The 18,105-nt window shown below is 29.3% G+C and overlaps 1 protein-coding gene across 1 annotated transcript; it reads left to right on the forward strand.

Annotated features, from left to right (window-relative positions):
- The first annotated feature begins 13,881 nt into the window (after positions 1-13,881).
- Positions 13,882-14,438, forward strand: LOC129908669 (uncharacterized). The gene is made up of 3 exons (XM_055985331.1): positions 13,882-13,934; positions 13,996-14,238; positions 14,320-14,438. Exons 1-3 carry the CDS (start codon positions 13,923-13,925, stop codon positions 14,368-14,370), a joined length of 306 nt encoding a protein of 101 aa, XP_055841306.1. The 5' UTR covers positions 13,882-13,922; the 3' UTR covers positions 14,371-14,438.
- Positions 14,439-18,105: the final 3,667 nt, after the last annotated feature.

An 18,105-nucleotide genomic window follows, 5' to 3' on the forward strand; every position in this document is an offset into this window, starting at 1 on the left:
TCGTTTAAGAAAACTATTCAAATGAAAAAACTATCGGTTGAAAAAACTATTCGAATGAAAAAACTATCGTTTGAAAAAACTATTCGAATGAAAAAACTATCGTTTGAAAACACTATTCGAATGAAAAAACTATCGTTTGAAAAAACTATTCAAATGAAAAAACTATCGTTTGAAAAACTATTCAAATGAAAAAACTATCATTTGAAAAAACTATTCAAATGAAAAAACTATCGGTTGAAAAAACTATTCGAATGAAAAAACTATCGTTTGAAAAAACTATTCGAATGAAAAAACTATCGTTTGAAAAAACTATTCAAATGAAAAAACTATCGTTTGAAAAAACTATTCGAATGAAAAAACTATCGTTTAAGAAAACTATTCAAATGAAAAAACTATCGTTTGAAAAAACTATTCAAATGAAAAAACTATCGTTTGAAAAACTATTCAAATGAAAAAACTATCGTTTGAAAAAACTATTCGAATGAAAAAACTATCGTTTGAAAAAACTATTCGAATGAAAAAACTATCGTTTAAGAAAACTATTCGAATGAAAAAACTATCGTTTAAGAAAACTATTCAAATGAAAAAACTATCGTTTGAAAACACTATTCGAATGAAAAAACTATCGTTTAAGAAAACTATTCAAATGAAAAAACTATCGGTTGAAAAAACTATTCGAATGAAAAAACTATTGTTTGAAAAAACTATTCGAATGAAAAAACTATCGTTTGAAAACACTATTCGAATGAAAAAACTATCGTTTGAAAAAACTATTCAAATGAAAAAACTATCGGTTGAAAAAACTATTCAAACGAAAAAACTATCGTTTGAAAAAACTATTCGAATGAAAAAACTATCGTTTAAGAAAACTATTCAAATGAAAAAACTATCGTTTGAAAAAACTATTCAAATGAAAAAACTATCGTTTGAAAAACTATTCAAATGAAAAAACTATCGTTTGAAAAAACTATTCGAATGAAAAAACTATCGTTTGAAAAAACTATTCAAATGAAAAAAACTATCGTTTGAAAAACTATTCAAATGAAAAAACTATCGGTTTTGAAAAAACTATTCGAATGAAAAAACTATCGTTTGAAAAAACTATTCAAATGAAAAAACTATCGTTTGAAAAAACTATTCGAATGAAAAAACTATCGTTTAAGAAAACTATTCAAATGAAAAAACTATTCAAATGAAAAAACTATCGTTTGAAAAACTATTCAAATGAAAAAACTATCGTTTGAAAAAACTATTCGAATGAAAAAACTATCGTTTGAAAAAACTATTCAAATGAAAAAAACTATCGTTTGAAAAACTATTCAAATGAAAAAACTATCATTTGAAAAAACTATTCGAATGAAAAAACTATCGTTTAAGAAAACTATTCAAATGAAAAAACTATCGAATAAAAAACTATCAAATGAAAAATTATTCGAATGAAAATAATAACTAAATGAATGAATGAATAAATGAATTATTTATCGAATGAATGAATGTTTTAAATTTATATTTTAAATTCATAGTTTTTCTTTTTATTGGATAGTTCCCATCACTATTTAATAGTTCGGTGCCAATTGAAAAATTATTATCGCTCATAGAAAAAAAAGTAGAATAATCCTTAGATCAAGAATAAGAATGATTTGAAGAACTGAAATGTTTAATTCAAAATGATTAAGTTTTCAAACTTGACTCAGTAGCTGCCGAGTAGAAGTGAGAAAGTTTCTTACTTTTAAATTGTTTCAAATCAAACTTTGTAATTTTTAATTATACAAAAAAATCGATTGCGATTAAAGTTAAAGATAAAATTGTAGATTGCAAATTTAACTAAGTTTTGTTACAAATTTAGATATGAAATTCAAAAAATTATGTTTAATGGGGTTGGATTTTGTTAAGCTGCAAAGCAATCAGCTAACAAAACTTAAAAAAGCAATAAAAACTTTCTGTGGACATATTCTTCTATATCGATAGTACTTAAATACCTAATCATTGATTGAAAATCATACCTTTTGACTCCTTTGACTCCTGACCAATCTTGTTAAAGTTTTTTCACGTTTCTTCTATCAGCTTTGTTTTGGGTCTTATTTTACGTGAAGGAATGGTGATTTTTAAATTGTTGATCCGCTTTAATGAGTCTATATGTAAAGTATAGGGAAAAAATTTTAATAGAGTTAAAAAAAAAACTAGTATTTTAAAATTGAACAAAATGAACCACGTAAGTAAGTAACTGGGTCAAATTGGTCTTCGAATTGAGTTCATGTAAAATGAGTTTGGACTTTGTGAAGCTGCTGAGTTATCAGCTCCCAAAAGTAAAAAAAAAACAATTAAAACTTTTCGGTGGACAAATTTTTATGACTTTTCCGCTGGGTACAAAGGGGTTTTCAGTACTGATCGGTTTATTTTTATAGAAATGATTTGCTCTAGCTTTATGTTTTTGATGCGCAATGAAAGAGAATAAAGTGTTTATTGTTCAAAACCCGAAGATTACAACTTTTTGACTTAATCACTTTGTACCCGGCGGCATAGATATACATATACAGGGCTAGTACTTAAAAATCTAATCATTGATTGAAATCATACCTATTTCTTTGACTCCTGACCAATCTTGTTTTCGTTTTTTCACGTTTCTTCTATCAGCTCTAGTTTTGGGTCTTATTCTATGTCAAGGAATGGTGATTTTTGAATTGTTGATCGGCTTTAATGAGTCTATATGTAAGAAAAACAATTTTAATAGATAAGAAAAAAATAAGTATTTTAAAATTGAACAAAATGAAGCCAGAAACTCATTGAATTCAAACATATAAGTATATAGATTCAAAATTCAGAGCAAATACTTTCTGTGGGCATAAAATTATAAATGCCTGGTACTTAAATGGCAAAATAATGATATGTAATTATGTACAAAGCATACCTTTTGTTCCAATTTTCAAGCGTTGCACGGTTGTCCAAAATGACTTATCTCGTTGCAAAAATCATAACTTTTGAACGGATTGAGTTAGCGGTACAATTTTTTTTTTTATTTGAAGGACATTTCTAGGGCTGTTATACCAATGAATTTCAATAAAATTATTTCACAGGGTGTTTCGGAATCATCGGCCAAAAACAGATTTTCTTTAAAAAAAAAGTTTAAATTAAAATTGGTATGCCATTTTGTAGAAATCACTAATCCACATTTAAAAACAAAATTTCAAAAAAATACAACGTCCCGTTTTCGAAAATTTTATTTTTCAAAAAAAAATTTCAAAATTTTTTTAAAAATCCAAAAATTATTTTTTTTGAAATTTTATTTTTGGCTTATATTTGAGTTATATAAGTGCTTCTTCACAAAAAGTTTCGTTGAAATCGAATAAGCCGTTTTGGAGAATATCGGATTTGAAAAAAAACGGTTTTATGGCAGGTACCGTAAAAAATCCATTCGGTTCCATTCATTAAGCCGAATAGGGTATGTGTACCAATCAATTGTTGATTCAAAATAAAAATATTTAGCTGCGCATGCTTGCGCACTGCCGAGATTTTGTACTTTGAAAAAAAATGAAGGCAGAAGGAACAGATTTTCTTTAAAAAAAATGTTTAAATTAAAATTGGTATGCCATTTTGTAGAAATCACTAATCCACATCTAAAAACAAAATTTCAAAAAAATACAATGTCCCGTTTTCGAAAATTTTATTTTTCAAAAAAAAAATTTCAAAATTTTTTTAAAAATCCAAAAATTATTTTTTTTGAAATTTTATTTTTGGCTTATATTTGAGTTATATAAGTGCTTCTTCAAAAAAAGTTTCGTTGAAATCGAATAAGCCGTTTCGGAGAATATCGGATTTAAAAAAAACCGTTCTATGGCAGGTACCGTTAATAATGATTTTCCAAAAAAATTTTTTTCATTAGAAGATAGACCTTGTTTTCAAACTTACATTTGAATTTTTTAAACAAAATCGTTGGAGCCGTTTTTGAGCAATTACAGCTTTACTGAAATTGGTGTATGACAAGTACCGTTATTTTTGGCCCAAAAAAATTAATTCCAAAAACACCTCTGGAGGGTCTCCAAAAAATGCTACATACCAAATTTGAAGTCAATCGGTCCATCCGTTTAGGATGTAGATCCTTATACAGACAGAAAGACAGACGGACTTCCGGGACCAACTTTTTTGGCATTCTCTATAATCGTAATATCATGGAAAAGTGTAATCTGAACTTTTTTTAGATGTGAATTAGTGATTTCTACAAAATGGCATACCAATTTTAATTTAAATATTTTTTTTTTAAGAAAATCGGTTTTCGGCCGATGATTCCTAAACACCCTGTAAAACAATTTTCTTGAAATTCATTGGTGTAACAGCCCTGGAAATTTCCTTCAAATTAAAAAAAAAACTGTACCGCTACCTCAATCCGTTCAAAAGTTATGATTTTTGCAACGAGATAAGTCATTTTGGACAACAGTGCGTTGCCTCTTGATTTTTTGGTTAGTTTTTTTTTTCGATTTCGTTTTATTTAAATAAGGTATAATCATGCCGGCTGCCGCGCTGCTTTAATGCAATATTCATAGCTATAATTTTAAATCACAGAATTATCTTTATGGACAGAAGCAAAGATCAAATAAAAAAGGAAACTTGCCCAAAATAAAACTTATTTTGTAAGATAAATTTAATTTAACGGAGTAGTTCACACGATTTGTATTAATAAATAAATAAAAAAGAAATGTTGAATAAGTACTTTACTCCGAGTGAAATAAAAATGCAAATATATAATGATAAAATTGTAAAAAAGATTGTTGCTTTACTTACTTACTTACTTTGATATATTTTCCAAAACGCTTGTTTTAATTAACTGGTTCACAGTATTTATGTCTTCTTTTCTTTGTTTTTCCTTGGTTATTGATATTATAATTCACTTTTTAAAACAATTTTTACACGTTTAATATTTCTTAGCACTAAACTGAACTGCACGCCATGAATTTACGAAGAGAATCATGTGCAAGCACGCTTTCTAACGGAATCTGAGAACGAATTTACCTTAGGCCTAAGGCAATTCCAAAAATCTAACACAAAATCACCTTAGGTCCTAGGTAAAAAGCGAGAATTTACCTTAGGACTAAGGCAATTCTAACAAAACTAACACAAAATCACCTTAGTTCTAAGGTGATTTGATGGCGTCACTAAAAAATTAGCTTAGGCCTAAGGTAAATTTAGCTTAGAACCTAGGTAAATTTAGCTTAGATCTAGGTAAATTTATGTTAGATCCTAAGGTAAAATTGGTTTAGGCCTAGGTAAAATTAGCTTGGGTAAAAATTATAACTAATAATTTTGGAGGGAAAACAAGACATGAGCGTATCTTTAAGGGGCATTTTGGGTATAAAGTGAAGAAGAATAAAAGCAAGTGAAGCAGGGTAACAAATGCATATTTTGGTTATTTTCGTTCGTTTATATTTACATTGCGAAAAGTAGGACAAAGGCGTCAAATAGTCAACTAATAATGTAAATTACTTTTAATTAACAGATAAATGAATTTAATAGTTTAAGGTGAATTTACCTTAGATCCATAAGTAAAATTAGGTTAGGCCTAGGCAAAATTACCTAAGGCCTTGGTAAACTTAGCTTAGGCCTTGGTAAAATTAGCTTAGGCCTTGGTAAAATTAGCTTAGGCCTTGGTAAAATTAGCTTAGGCCTAGGTAAAATTTGATTTGGTAAAAGTTATAATAGAATAATAGTGGCGGGAAAATCAGACACGGGCGCATCCTTAAGGGGTATTTGGGGCAATAATTGAAAAAAGTAAATCATTATAATCATTTTACATTTTTACTGCATTTGTCACATAAATCTTATTTCTGACAATCAATTTTTCAATACATGTATTCTTGATTTTTGTTTTGGTTTTCTTTATTATTCATAAAGTTTACGCGACTTTTAACTAGAACTATTATTTGACTTTGTTAAAATTAGAGTGAACAAAATTTCTCAAAAATTATATTTTCAAGTTTTCCTAGTTACATTTTGGTGATCCCAAACATCTGATTTGATGAATATTATGGAATATTATACAATTTTCGTATTTATTTAAAACACATTATTTATTACCAAAAAGCACACATTATGCGCTGTTTCATTTAGTTATGTCTCTATCGTTCCAAAGCTTGAGTCACTCTAAAATCTATGAACCATTCATTAATTCAATGTTTGTGAGATATTTTATTTTTCAAAAGTCGCTATAACTTCTAAACGAAAGCGAAAATCAAAAAAACTTATTTAATATATTCTGTCGGAAATTAAAAAATCTACAACTTTTATATCTGACAATTTTTCAAAAAAAGCAAAAATAGAAAAGATATGACGAAAAAAGTAAAAAATTCATGTCTTTTTGTTTGAGAGATGTTTTTTTCACAAAAGTCGCTATAACTTCAAAACGAAAGCGAAAATCAAAAAAACTTATTTAATATATTCTGTCGGAAATTAAAAAATCTACAACTTTTATATCTGACAATTTTTCAAAAAAAGCAAAAATAGAAAAGATATGACGAAAAAAGTAAAAAATTCATGTCTTTGTTTGAGAGATGTTTTTTTTCACAAAAGTCGCTATAACTTCAAAACGAAAGCGAAAATCAAAAAAACTTATTTAATATATTCTGTCGGAAATCAAAAAATCTACAACTTTTATATCTGACAATTTTTCAAAAAAAGCAAAAATAGAAAAGATATGACGAAAAAAGAAAAAATTTCATGTCTTTTTGTTTGCGAGATAGAAAATAGAAAAGATGACGAAAAAAGAAAAAATTTCATGTCTTTTTGTTTGAGAGATGTTTTTTTTCACAAAAGTCGCTATAACTTCTAAACGAAAGCGAAAATCAAAAAAACTTATTTAATATATTCTGTCGGAAATCAAAAAATCTACAACTTTTATATCTGACAATTTTTCAAAAAAAGCAAAAATAGAAAAGATATGACGAAAAAAGAAAAAATTTCATGTCTTTTTGTTTGCGAGATAGAAAATAGAAAAGATGACGAAAAAAGAAAAAATTTCATGTCTTTTTGTTTGAGAGATGTTTTTTTTCACAAAAGTCGCTATAACTTCTAAACGAAAGCGAAAATCAAAAAAACTTATTTAATATATTCTGTCGGAAATTAAAAAATCTACAACTTTTATATCTGACAATTTTTCAAAAAAAGCAAAAATAGAAAAGATATGACGAAAAAAGTAAAAAATTCATGTCTTTGTTTGAGAGATGTTTTTTTTCACAAAAGTCGCTATAACTTCAAAACGAAAGCGAAAATCAAAAAAACTTATTTAATATATTCTGTCGGAAATTAAAATACAAATGTGTAACTATATATTTATTTGATTTATTCATATCAAACAAATTATTTATTTAAAGAAAAATTTGTATTTCTAAATAATTTAATTAATTACAGACATTTATTTATTTTCGCACTTTTGGAGGGAAAATTGCCTTAGTTCTAGGTAAAATTAGCTTAGGCCTAAGGTAACCAAGAAATTTTGAAATTTTTGCCGGGAAAATTACGTTAGGCCTAGGTAAAATTTGCTTAGGCCCTAGGTTAAAAATTCTTTCAATCAAACCATGATGGCCGATCAACAACAATAACGAAATTTCGTTGAAAGTGAAAAAAAAAACATTTTTTGATAATTATTAAAAAACGAACAAAATATGTGTGTTTTCGTTATACCTACAAAGGAAAAAAAAAAACACAAATTTATTATTGTTTTTCAATAATCGTTTTAGTCATTGAAGTGTTTTCTTTTTTTTTTAATTGAAGAAAAAAGGAAAACATTTCATTCTTTTTGGCGCAAAAAGCAATTTTCCCAAAAAAAAAAAAAACTAGCTTAGGCCTAAGGTAATATTACCTTAGTCCTAGGTAAAAGTCTAACTTAAATTGCCTTAGTCCTAGGCAAAATTGTGTTAGAAAACTAACATTTGAGGAAAATTTTCCCCAAAAAAAAAATTAGCTTAGGCCTAAGGTAAAATTACCTTAGTCCTAGGTAAAAGTCTAACTTAAATTGCCTTAGTCCTAGGCAAAATTGTGTTAGAAAACTAACATTTGAGGAAAATTTTCCCCAAAAAAAAAAATTAGCTTAGGCCTAAGGTAAAATTACCTTAGTCCTAGGTAAAAGTCTAACATAAATTGCCTTAGTCCTAAGCAAAATTGTGTTAGAAAACTAACATTTGAAGCCCTAGGTAAAATTTTGTTAGGCCTAAGGTAAAATTACCTTAGTTCTAGGTTAAAAAACTAACAAAAATTGCCTTAGTCCTAAGGCAAGTTATGCTCGAAAAATAACATCTATAGAAAAAAATTCACCTTATCTATCTAAGGCAAATTAGCCTATTCTAGGTAAATTTAGCTTAGGATTTTCGAGCATAAATTGCCTTAGAACTAAGGCAAGTTATGCTCGAAAACTAACATTCATAGAAAAAATTTTGCCTTAGGCGTCTAAGGCAATTTTACACCGACTTTTTCTCTGGGTGCAGGGGCGTACACTCCCTTGGGGCAAGCGGGGCGGTGCCCCGGGGCCCCCGACCGACCCCAGGGCCCCCACTGGAGACAATGCAGGGAAAAAAAACTGTTAGCATAAATTGAGTTACGAAGTAACCAGGGAGACAAATTATGTCATTCAGTGTAATGTATAATTCATTGGTAGCCACACAATATATGTATATTGATTTTAAAAAAAGTTACCCCAGGGGCCCCAAAAAAAAAAATAAACTGCTTTTTTAAAAGAAAAAAACTATAATTTTATCTTAGGGCCCCAAAAAAAAATTACTTGAAAAATCTTTGCCACCACAAATAATACATTAGGGGCCCCAAAAAAGCAAAAAAATATTATTTGAGGATCTTCAAAAGTGGTTCAAAACAATCAAATGGAAAATTAAATATAAATTCAGGGGCCCCAACATAAATACATCAGGGCCCAAAGTAAAAACATTACGTTATTGATGGCATTCCGAATATTACTTCAGAACAGATTCTTGGCTCCAAGAAAATTATATTATATTTTAGGGGCCTCTAAGCACTTAATTTTGAGGCTCTAAAAATAATTTTTCAGGGGCCCCAAAATAAAAAAAATTATGTCTAATGATGGAAAATAAAATATGTATTTATTACTTCAGAAAAGAGGCCCCAAGAACTATCAATTCTAAGCTAAAAAAATTTTTATTTTAGGGGTCTCTAAATATTTAATTTTGGGGGCCCCTAGTACAAGAGTTAACTACTTTTATGAGAGCCATTTTAAGTAAGTATAGCAAAGTGCATTACGAACATATTAAAACATAAAAATAAATCAAAAATAAATAAGCCATACAAAAAAAAACCTATGGCGTATACGTAATTTTTTTTTTAACTAAGGGGCCCCCAAATATCAAAGGGGCCCCAAAATTTCGTCTTACCCCGGGGCCCCGGCGACTCAACGTACGCCACTGGATAGAAGAGAGTCTAAGCTAAACATAATGTATTTTACAGCCTTTAACTCGATCAAATATTATACACTTTGCCCAAAAAACAAGTGATTTTTGGGTTTTTTAGCATTTGAGTAGGGTTGCCGAGTACTTGTCTGCATTTGCGAGGTGGCACCCGACATTTTTTAGATAGAAGGGAGTCTTAGCTAAACATGATGTATTTTATAGTCTTTAACTCGATCAAATATTATACACTTTGCCCAAAAAACAAGTGATTTTTGGGTTTTTTAGCATTTGAGTAGGGTTGCCGAGTACTTGTCTACATTTGCGGGATGGCACCCGACATTTTTTAGATAGAAGAGAGTCTAAGCTAAACATAATGTATTTTACAGCCTTTAACTCGATCAAATATTATACACTTTGCCCAAAAAACAAGTGATTTTTGGGTTTTTTAGCATTTGAGTAGGGTTGCCGAGTACTTGTCTACATTTGCGGGGTGGCACCCGACATTTTTTAGATAGAAGAGAGTCTAAGCTATACAGGATGTATTTTATAGCCTTTAACTCTAGCCAATATTATACACTTTGGCCAAAAAACAAGTGATTTTTGGGTTTTTTAGCATTTGAGTAGGGTTGCCGAGTACTTGTCTACATTTGCGGGGTGGCACCCGACATTTTTTAGATAGAAGAGAGTCTTAGCTAAACATGATGTATTTTACAGCCTTTAACTCGGTCAAATATTATACACTTTGGCCAAAAAACAAGTGATTTTTGGGTTTTTTAGCATTTGAGTAGGGTTGCCGAGTACTTGTCTGCATTTGCGAGGTGGCACCCGACATTTTTTAGATAGAAGGGAGTATTATCTAAAATATGGCGTATAGTTTAGCTTTCTAGTGCATAAAAAGTTATACTGTTTTCTGCAAAGAAGATTTTTGTCAGTGTTGTATTCATTTGAATGGGGTTGCCACATTTGTAGGGTTACGTTCTTTATATTATTTTATTATTTTTTTTTAATATTTTGACTTTCGTTTGGCATTTAAAAAAAAACTTTTATCTGGCCAAATAACAAAGATATGAATGTATTAGTTATGTGACAATTTTTCCTTTCAAATAGGGTTGCCACATGGAAGTTCCCATTTTAGAAGTGGCAACCCTATTTTTTTATTTTCAGTATCAATTTATCTTTCATTTGACACCAATTTTAACCTCTAACCTTATGAGCTAAGTAACTCGACGGTCGCCTCTCCGACTATTGTAACCGTTTACGTTTTTTCTTTAATGTCTGTGTGAACCTTTGAATCAATCAACATCTCATCCTGATCTGCCCCTACCTGACTTTTGTTTGTTTCAGAATTACCTTGCTGTGGTGGTGGATCATTTGCATTCAGATTTAACATCAACTTCAGGACCCAAAATGACGAATTCTTCAATAACCACTGACATATTATCTAAATCAATAATATCGCCTTCTTTCATAGTAAGGATCTCTGAATTCATTATCTTGAAGATGCGAATATTATAGCAAGTGTTTTTGGTCTTACAAGGTTTACTTTGCTTACTTCCATATTTAGTTTGGATTAAAGTTTATTTAAATCCATTAAATCTGAATTTCATTAATCCATGGATTTAATTTTTTGTTCATATTGTTCACTCAAAAAACAAAAAAATATGTGATTATTCAATAAATTTTGTATAATTTGCATTTATCTTTATTTTCCTTCACAAAATACTTAACAAAACAACTGAATACTGTGAAAATTAATTTTAAATCTGGATTTATAAAGTTAAACAGACCTCCAGAGAGCAGTTTAAATTTGTTTGGATTTACCGAGATTGGATTTAAAAAATTGGATTTAAGATTGGATTTAAGTAGTGAATATTATGGATTCGGATTTATTTTTGACATTTGACATTTCTTTACATCCAGATGTATTTTTAAACTAGTGAATAATATGGCGGTTGCAGATAAATAATAATTAATAAGAGTTCGAAAAAACAATAGGTATTTATCACTTTACACAAGATAAATTATTATTATCAATCTTACACAATGAATTTTTACACCAAATACGATAAAATTAGACGGTAAACAAACTCATGGAATTCAAATATAACAGCAATTCCAAGGAGTACTAGGTTCTAATGATGGTATGTTTGAATAGTAATTTACAGCAATAAGGTTCTATCTACAACGTAAAATTCAACAAGGTTCTATCTACGAAATATATTTTGGTTTTTAAGGCAAAAGGATCTATCTGGCTATTAGAACTTTGTGAACTTAAATTCATATTCAGTGTTTGTAGATAGAACCTTTTTTGCTTATATTTCATGAGTTATTTCATCAACGAAAAGAGATAGCCAAATTTGGATGGCTGCAATCGAAAGAGCGTAGCCTTTTTAGTGTAATGCAATATATAACTCAATTTTGGAAAAAATGTCAGTTAGAACCTTGTTGTCCTAAGGTCGCGATATGTCATTAGGGTGTCCGTTATTTCCCAAAGTGATGTTTTCGGGGGTGACACCCCCCAGATCGAAAGTTTAGGGCCTAAATAAGGGGAAATTAACAAAAACAAATTTTTTGGAGGTCATTAACCCGTGCCTCTAAGGTCATACTTTCCCCATACAAATTTGTATGGGAAATTTTTAACTCATAAATAAAATTTTGTTTCCATTTTTTGAAAGAATAAAACTAGCTCTTATAGGCACCGTTACAAATGTATTCACAATTAATTACTCCACATAAAAACATAACCTCGAAAACAGCCAAAATTACGTGTTTTGACATTTTCTAACGGTAATATTTCAAAAACGAAGGCCAATCAAATTTTTCTGACTTCAGATTCTGATTCAGCACCCCAAAAACTACTATAAAAATATATTTTGGTTCTTGTGGCGAAAGCCTTGTTGACCAGTGTAGGTGGCAATTAAAATAGAATGTTAATCATCAGGTAAACAGTTAGTTGACTAACTAGCTACTAGCTAAAACACTTGTTGGGTTACTAAAAACGTACACTGCCTAGCATGTTAAAAAAAAGCGATCAAGAAGGGATTGCATAATCTTTTATGAAGAGTTTTCATGACGTTATTATCCAGCGTTTGAATAAGGTGCAGAAATCGCTCGCTTAAGAATTTCATCTTTTCCACGAAAGCAGAAATTTTAAAATGCTCAACATCTATTTAACATTTGTTTGATTGACAAAATAAAGATAAAAGGTCCCATTTCACGTACATAGATCATCTGATCTCGAAGATTCTCGTTTATATTTTAAATACATTAATTTCCTAACTATCTATCAAGCCGTGTTATTTTGTCGAAAATAATGACACGCAATGATACTTTAAATTTTTTCAAAAATAGTACCTGCGAAGATTTTTGGGATGTTCAATAGTTTTTCTATAGGTCTTTAATACCAGTTTTACAACCAGTTTTATATATAGGAATGATGAAAGACTCTTTTCACATAAATTGAAAAGGTTTTAAAGGTTTTGGAACAAAAAATTGTTTTAATTTTTTGAAAAATACTTAATTCAAATGGTAGTTAAAGAAGTTTAAGAAAGCCTTAGAATAAATTCCTCTCAAGTAGAGTCGAAAAAAAACTGTCGAAAATTAAACTTTTAGTTTTAGTTTTTTTTTTTTTCATAGGTAGTTCAGATCATTGCTTATAGTTAATTGTAATTTTCCCATAAATAACTCAGAAACATTTTTTGTTTTCCTTTCAGATGTGCACGAAATTAATTCAAGTCTTTTGTTCGCATACCAACGATCTTCTTTCTTATTAAGTTTTTGTTTAGCCGAAAATATTCCAAATACCTTTGTAAAATCTTTTGGCCTTCTTAACGTTAAAAAAAAGATAAATCTACGTCACAGGAAGTTACCAACGGTATTACGAAGGTTGCAATCAGATCATTAAACCTGAAAAACCGTTCGTAGTTGGTTTGATTGTTTTTATTTTTAGAAGATCCACAAACAAGTATAAAAAGAATCCAGAATCATATAACAACATTTAACCATTGAACGTGATCAAAAGTGAAAGGGAAGACTCTTTTTTTTTATGGGCAATTCCTTCATTTGGAGTGCAAGGTCATATCGTATAGTCTGCCGGTTGGTTGCATTGCTACCAACTTACTGCTATCCGTCGATGGATGGAATTGGAATCTTTGGTTATGATGGTGAAGCCAGTTTATATGAAGATGATGATAGAATCAGCCTTGCCCTTTGTCTTTCATAAAAGTTTGTGATGCGCAAAAGAATAAGAAAAAAGAGGCATGCCCAGCTGCATTGGAAATATCTAGTTTTTGCATCTATTGCCCTGCAGTTACTTGATATTGTTGTGTGAATCTTCTTTTAAAATTCTTTAAGATTGTTTTTTGTTGAATTTTTCTTTACTATTTTGCCCTTGAACCTGTATTTCCAAGAACACAAAGAATTTTGGTCTTGGTTGGTCTTCAAGAAATGGTATAAATAGTTAGCACCATTCTAGAGCTGATATCAAATTAGTTCTGTTCGTCAACTAAAGAAGTAACAATCAATATGTTGAAATTTGTAAGTTTTCATAAAAACATTTGGAATATTTTTCTATTAAGATTTTCATCTTAAAAAATAGGTGATTTTGTTTGCTGTGATTGCTGCCGCTTCTGCTGCATTAGTTCCAGCTATTTCAACTCCACTTTTGGGCAAGTTGATTCCACAGCCTTCATTGGCACCAGCCAACACTGAACATGCTGGCTATGTAAGTGGATTGACCCCAGTTGCTCGTCAATATGTATCGTTGCCATTAGCCTATTCCGGTCTTGCCCCAGCAGTATACTCAGCTGAACATATTCCTTTGGCATACGCTAGCAATTATGTGAGTAAAAAACAAAGCTCTGGTTTAAATATTTTAAACTAATATGGTTTTTTTTTTGTTTTTGTATCCTTTGTCCAACAGGTGGCATACACAGCTCCACTTGAAGCCTCACATTACCGGATTTCCTATTAAAACCGCCTAAAAGTCAGCAACTGTTTTTTGATACCAACTGTTTTTTTTGATACGGAAATGATAGCATTCTCTAGTTTATTACAATTTTAATTTAACGGAAAATAAAAGTCGATTGGTGAATAAATTTGAATTGTTTCATTTGAATTTTTAGTGTAATGTTAAAGGTCAACGTTTTTTTGAAGTTGTAGTGCTTTAAGACTTACTTAAAACCTTTGTACCCTTTTTGAACTGATATCTGTTGGTTGGTTAGATGTGAAAGCAACAAATATTCAGCTTAAAATTTTAATTACATTATCTATTTATTTGTTGCTCTCACTTTTTTCCCCATTATCTATAATAGGAATTGAAATAAAGAGGGATTTTTAGAATCAATTTTTTTTGTTTTTGAAAAAAAAGTAATGGTGCATACAATACAACTTCTATCTTTTAGTTAAAAAAGCTTTTTTCGAAAATCATTAGAAACAATAGAACTGAATATGCCATAATCAAAAAGATGTTTGTTCCTCTGTGCAATCATAACTTTTATACTACCTGCTTTTGCTTATCCTATTTGTTTAGTGTGCACTTTTTTAACTTCAAATTTAAAATCTAAAATGACTGAAAGAGTGAGAGGAGCTACAAAATTAATTTTTGATCAACAAATTTTGTTTTGTAAAGCCTGGTACGCAGCTCGCGCTAAATTTTAGCTCCCATACAAATTATCGAAAAATATTATCTGAGCTAAAATGGATCCCATACAAATTATCGATAACTTGTATGGGAATTTTATGTCGGCTAAAATTTAGTGCGAACAGCGTACCAGTAGCAGGCTTAAAGCTACAATTTCGAGAAAATAAACAAATTTCAAATGCACCTTTTTTGAAATTTTGGACCATTAAATATGAGGTTTTGTCTTATTTTAGCGGAATCTTGAATTAAAAGAAAACTGATCGAGCTACAAAATCTTGTTGAAAGCTCGTTTTTTACTTGAGCTTACTTTTATTAACAAAACCTACATTTTAAAAAAAAAAGTGTTTGAGGTAGGTACAAAATTGGGATTTTCACCAAAAATTTTGTTTTGAAAAACTACAATTACTGGCAAAAAAAACTGGTAAAAGTTATTTATTCAAAATGTCATCAAAAAAATTATAACTTCCCTATTTTCGTCCTCTACCTTAAATTTTATTTTAGTGAAATTTTGAATTACAAAAAAAAACTGTTGAGGTTATTAAACCAAGTTTGTGGAATTGAAAAGCATTTGAAAAGCTACAAATTTGGTGGTTAGCTAAACCTTTTTTTTAATCATACTTTTTTTTTAATCATTTCAGATTTTATCCACTAACTTCAGACTTATTTTGGCGGAAAACCAAAAATACAAATTTGCATTTAATTAGATACAATTACTGAAATTAATTTTGTTTGATTCCGCCACAAAAAGTCCGAAAAGGAAAAAAAAAATATCAATATTTTTGATGTTTTTGAAAATGACCAAAATAAAAGTTAATTTTTCGATACAAATATTTTTGCCAGAAATCTAAAAAAAAAAAAACACTTATACCATTAATTCTAAATTTCGTGATCATTCATATTCAACCAGTATTTTTTTTTTTTAACTTTTGGCCCATAAAAACTGGTTTTTCCTTGTTCCATCCTACATCTTCAATGCAACTATGTATTTCTATAGCAGATATTAACATGAAAACAGTAGGATTCCCAGTCCTTATTTTATATTGGAATTCAAATTAACTTCTCTGATTCGAAATTGTATTTCCACAAACCAAAACACCCTGCAAACCAAAATTTTTAATTAAACGCTCCAAAATGTTTGTCGTTTCTAATTTCCTAATTTCTTTCAGGTGAACTCTATGCTGTCTACTGACTGACGGTATTGTTGCTGCTGAACCATACCCATTCCTGGTATAACTCGGTACTTTAAATGGATTTGTGCCTACTTCGTCTAGGAATCTTGGGTGCAACCTTCTAAATAAGCCTACAACTGTTGAATTAAATGGCATCTCCATTTGGGTCTGTGATTGATGTTATTAATTGGCATTGAAGTAAATTCTTACCGATTTTGATTTTTTCTGAAGCCTTTGAACCAAATTGAGTCAATTAAACAATAAGTTGCACTACACAATAAATTTCATGGTTTCTCTCATTTCATTATTATATCTATGTTCACAGTTTTATAAAAGGACACTAATCAAACAATTATCCTTAAAATGATTTTTTTTTTATTATTTTCTTTTCATATTTTTTTCAACTTTAAAAAAATGTTCTCCCTTATCAAAGGGCCGAATTGTTAAATAAATCTTTTAACTGACTTGGACAATTTAAATCACTTTCCTCTTTTTTTTCTTTTATTTAATTTATGTAACAGAAAAGGAAATAACAATTTAACAATCTTCTCTTCAAATACAGGGTTACAAAGGCTCAATCGCAATTACCATTTTGTCCTCAAAAATCCCTTCCATAACATTTCTTCCCTTTCGACAATACTAATTTTCACAGTTGGATATAATTTGTCTAAACTGGATTTCTATTCAATTGAGAGGTAGAGAAAGGTCCTAAATTGTTTGTGTTAGTATAATAATATGGAGACAGATATTAGTTCATTACGTTGTTATTATTTGTATGGGTGTGTAAAGAGCAGGACTTTTCTCTATGCCAGTCCGAAGTAATTGTATGCAATCGGATTTAAACATGAGCGGATTTTGTGATATTTTATTAAAAGGAATATCTTTATCCAGAAGCTCTCAGTCATTTTCATTTAAACTCTGTTAAGTGGAAAATTGTTCCAAATTTTTCCGAAAAAGATACTTAAGTATTGGTGTTTTTTTCATCAAAATTAAGCAATTTTTTATATTTGATTTGTTTTTATAAATAATAATAAATAAATTAATAAATAAATAATAAATTAATAATAAATAAATAATAAATAAATAAAATAAATAAATAATAAATAAATAATAATTAAATAATAATTAAATAATAAATAAATAATAAATAAATTATAAATAAATAATAAATAAATAAGCAATTTTTGTCAAAATGAATTAAAAACTGTAAAAAAAAATAGAATTAAATTTTCGTAAACCGAAAGTTCACTAAACCAACTGATCCCTTAAACCGAAAAAAACTCAGCCTCCGCCCCTGTAAATTTGTACTTGTCAGGAACATCCCACTGTCTGTTTTGTCATGCGGTCACTTTGCCTCATCTGATTAAAATCAAATAATCATCTAATCACTTCCATCGATTGTTAATGCCGAAACAGTATGGAGGCGATATGGATGCACTTATCTATACATTTATCTATCCATCTATCTAGATTTGCATTATCCATGTTACATTTTCAAATTGACATGACCTAGGATCACAAAAAAACCAGCAGGCTATAATGTTTTCGTTGTGGAATCTAGAATATGCGAAGGTTTTACAGGAAATTTTCCTCTCATTATTTTTGTATGTGGAATATTTTCATAATGTAGGTATCAGAATCTACTGCGTACCGTAAATATGTTTATGAATATAGTCCAATTAGTAGAGGCTTCGTTTTTAATGTTTTTGTTTTTAATGCGTTGATATAAAATTAGGTATAATGGGTTTAGAGTGATAAATCAGGAGAAGAGTCTTTGAAAACAAAAATATATCTAGACTGTAGACTCCTATTGTCGGGAAAATTAAGTCCGAAGGTTTTTTTTTAGATGTTTTTTTGTATTCAGTGATGATTCGTTATATGGAATGGACTATAACAA

Source organism: Episyrphus balteatus, chromosome 2, assembly GCF_945859705.1.
Source record: "Episyrphus balteatus chromosome 2, idEpiBalt1.1, whole genome shotgun sequence".
Classification (NCBI taxonomy): Eukaryota; Metazoa; Arthropoda; class Insecta; order Diptera; family Syrphidae; genus Episyrphus; species Episyrphus balteatus.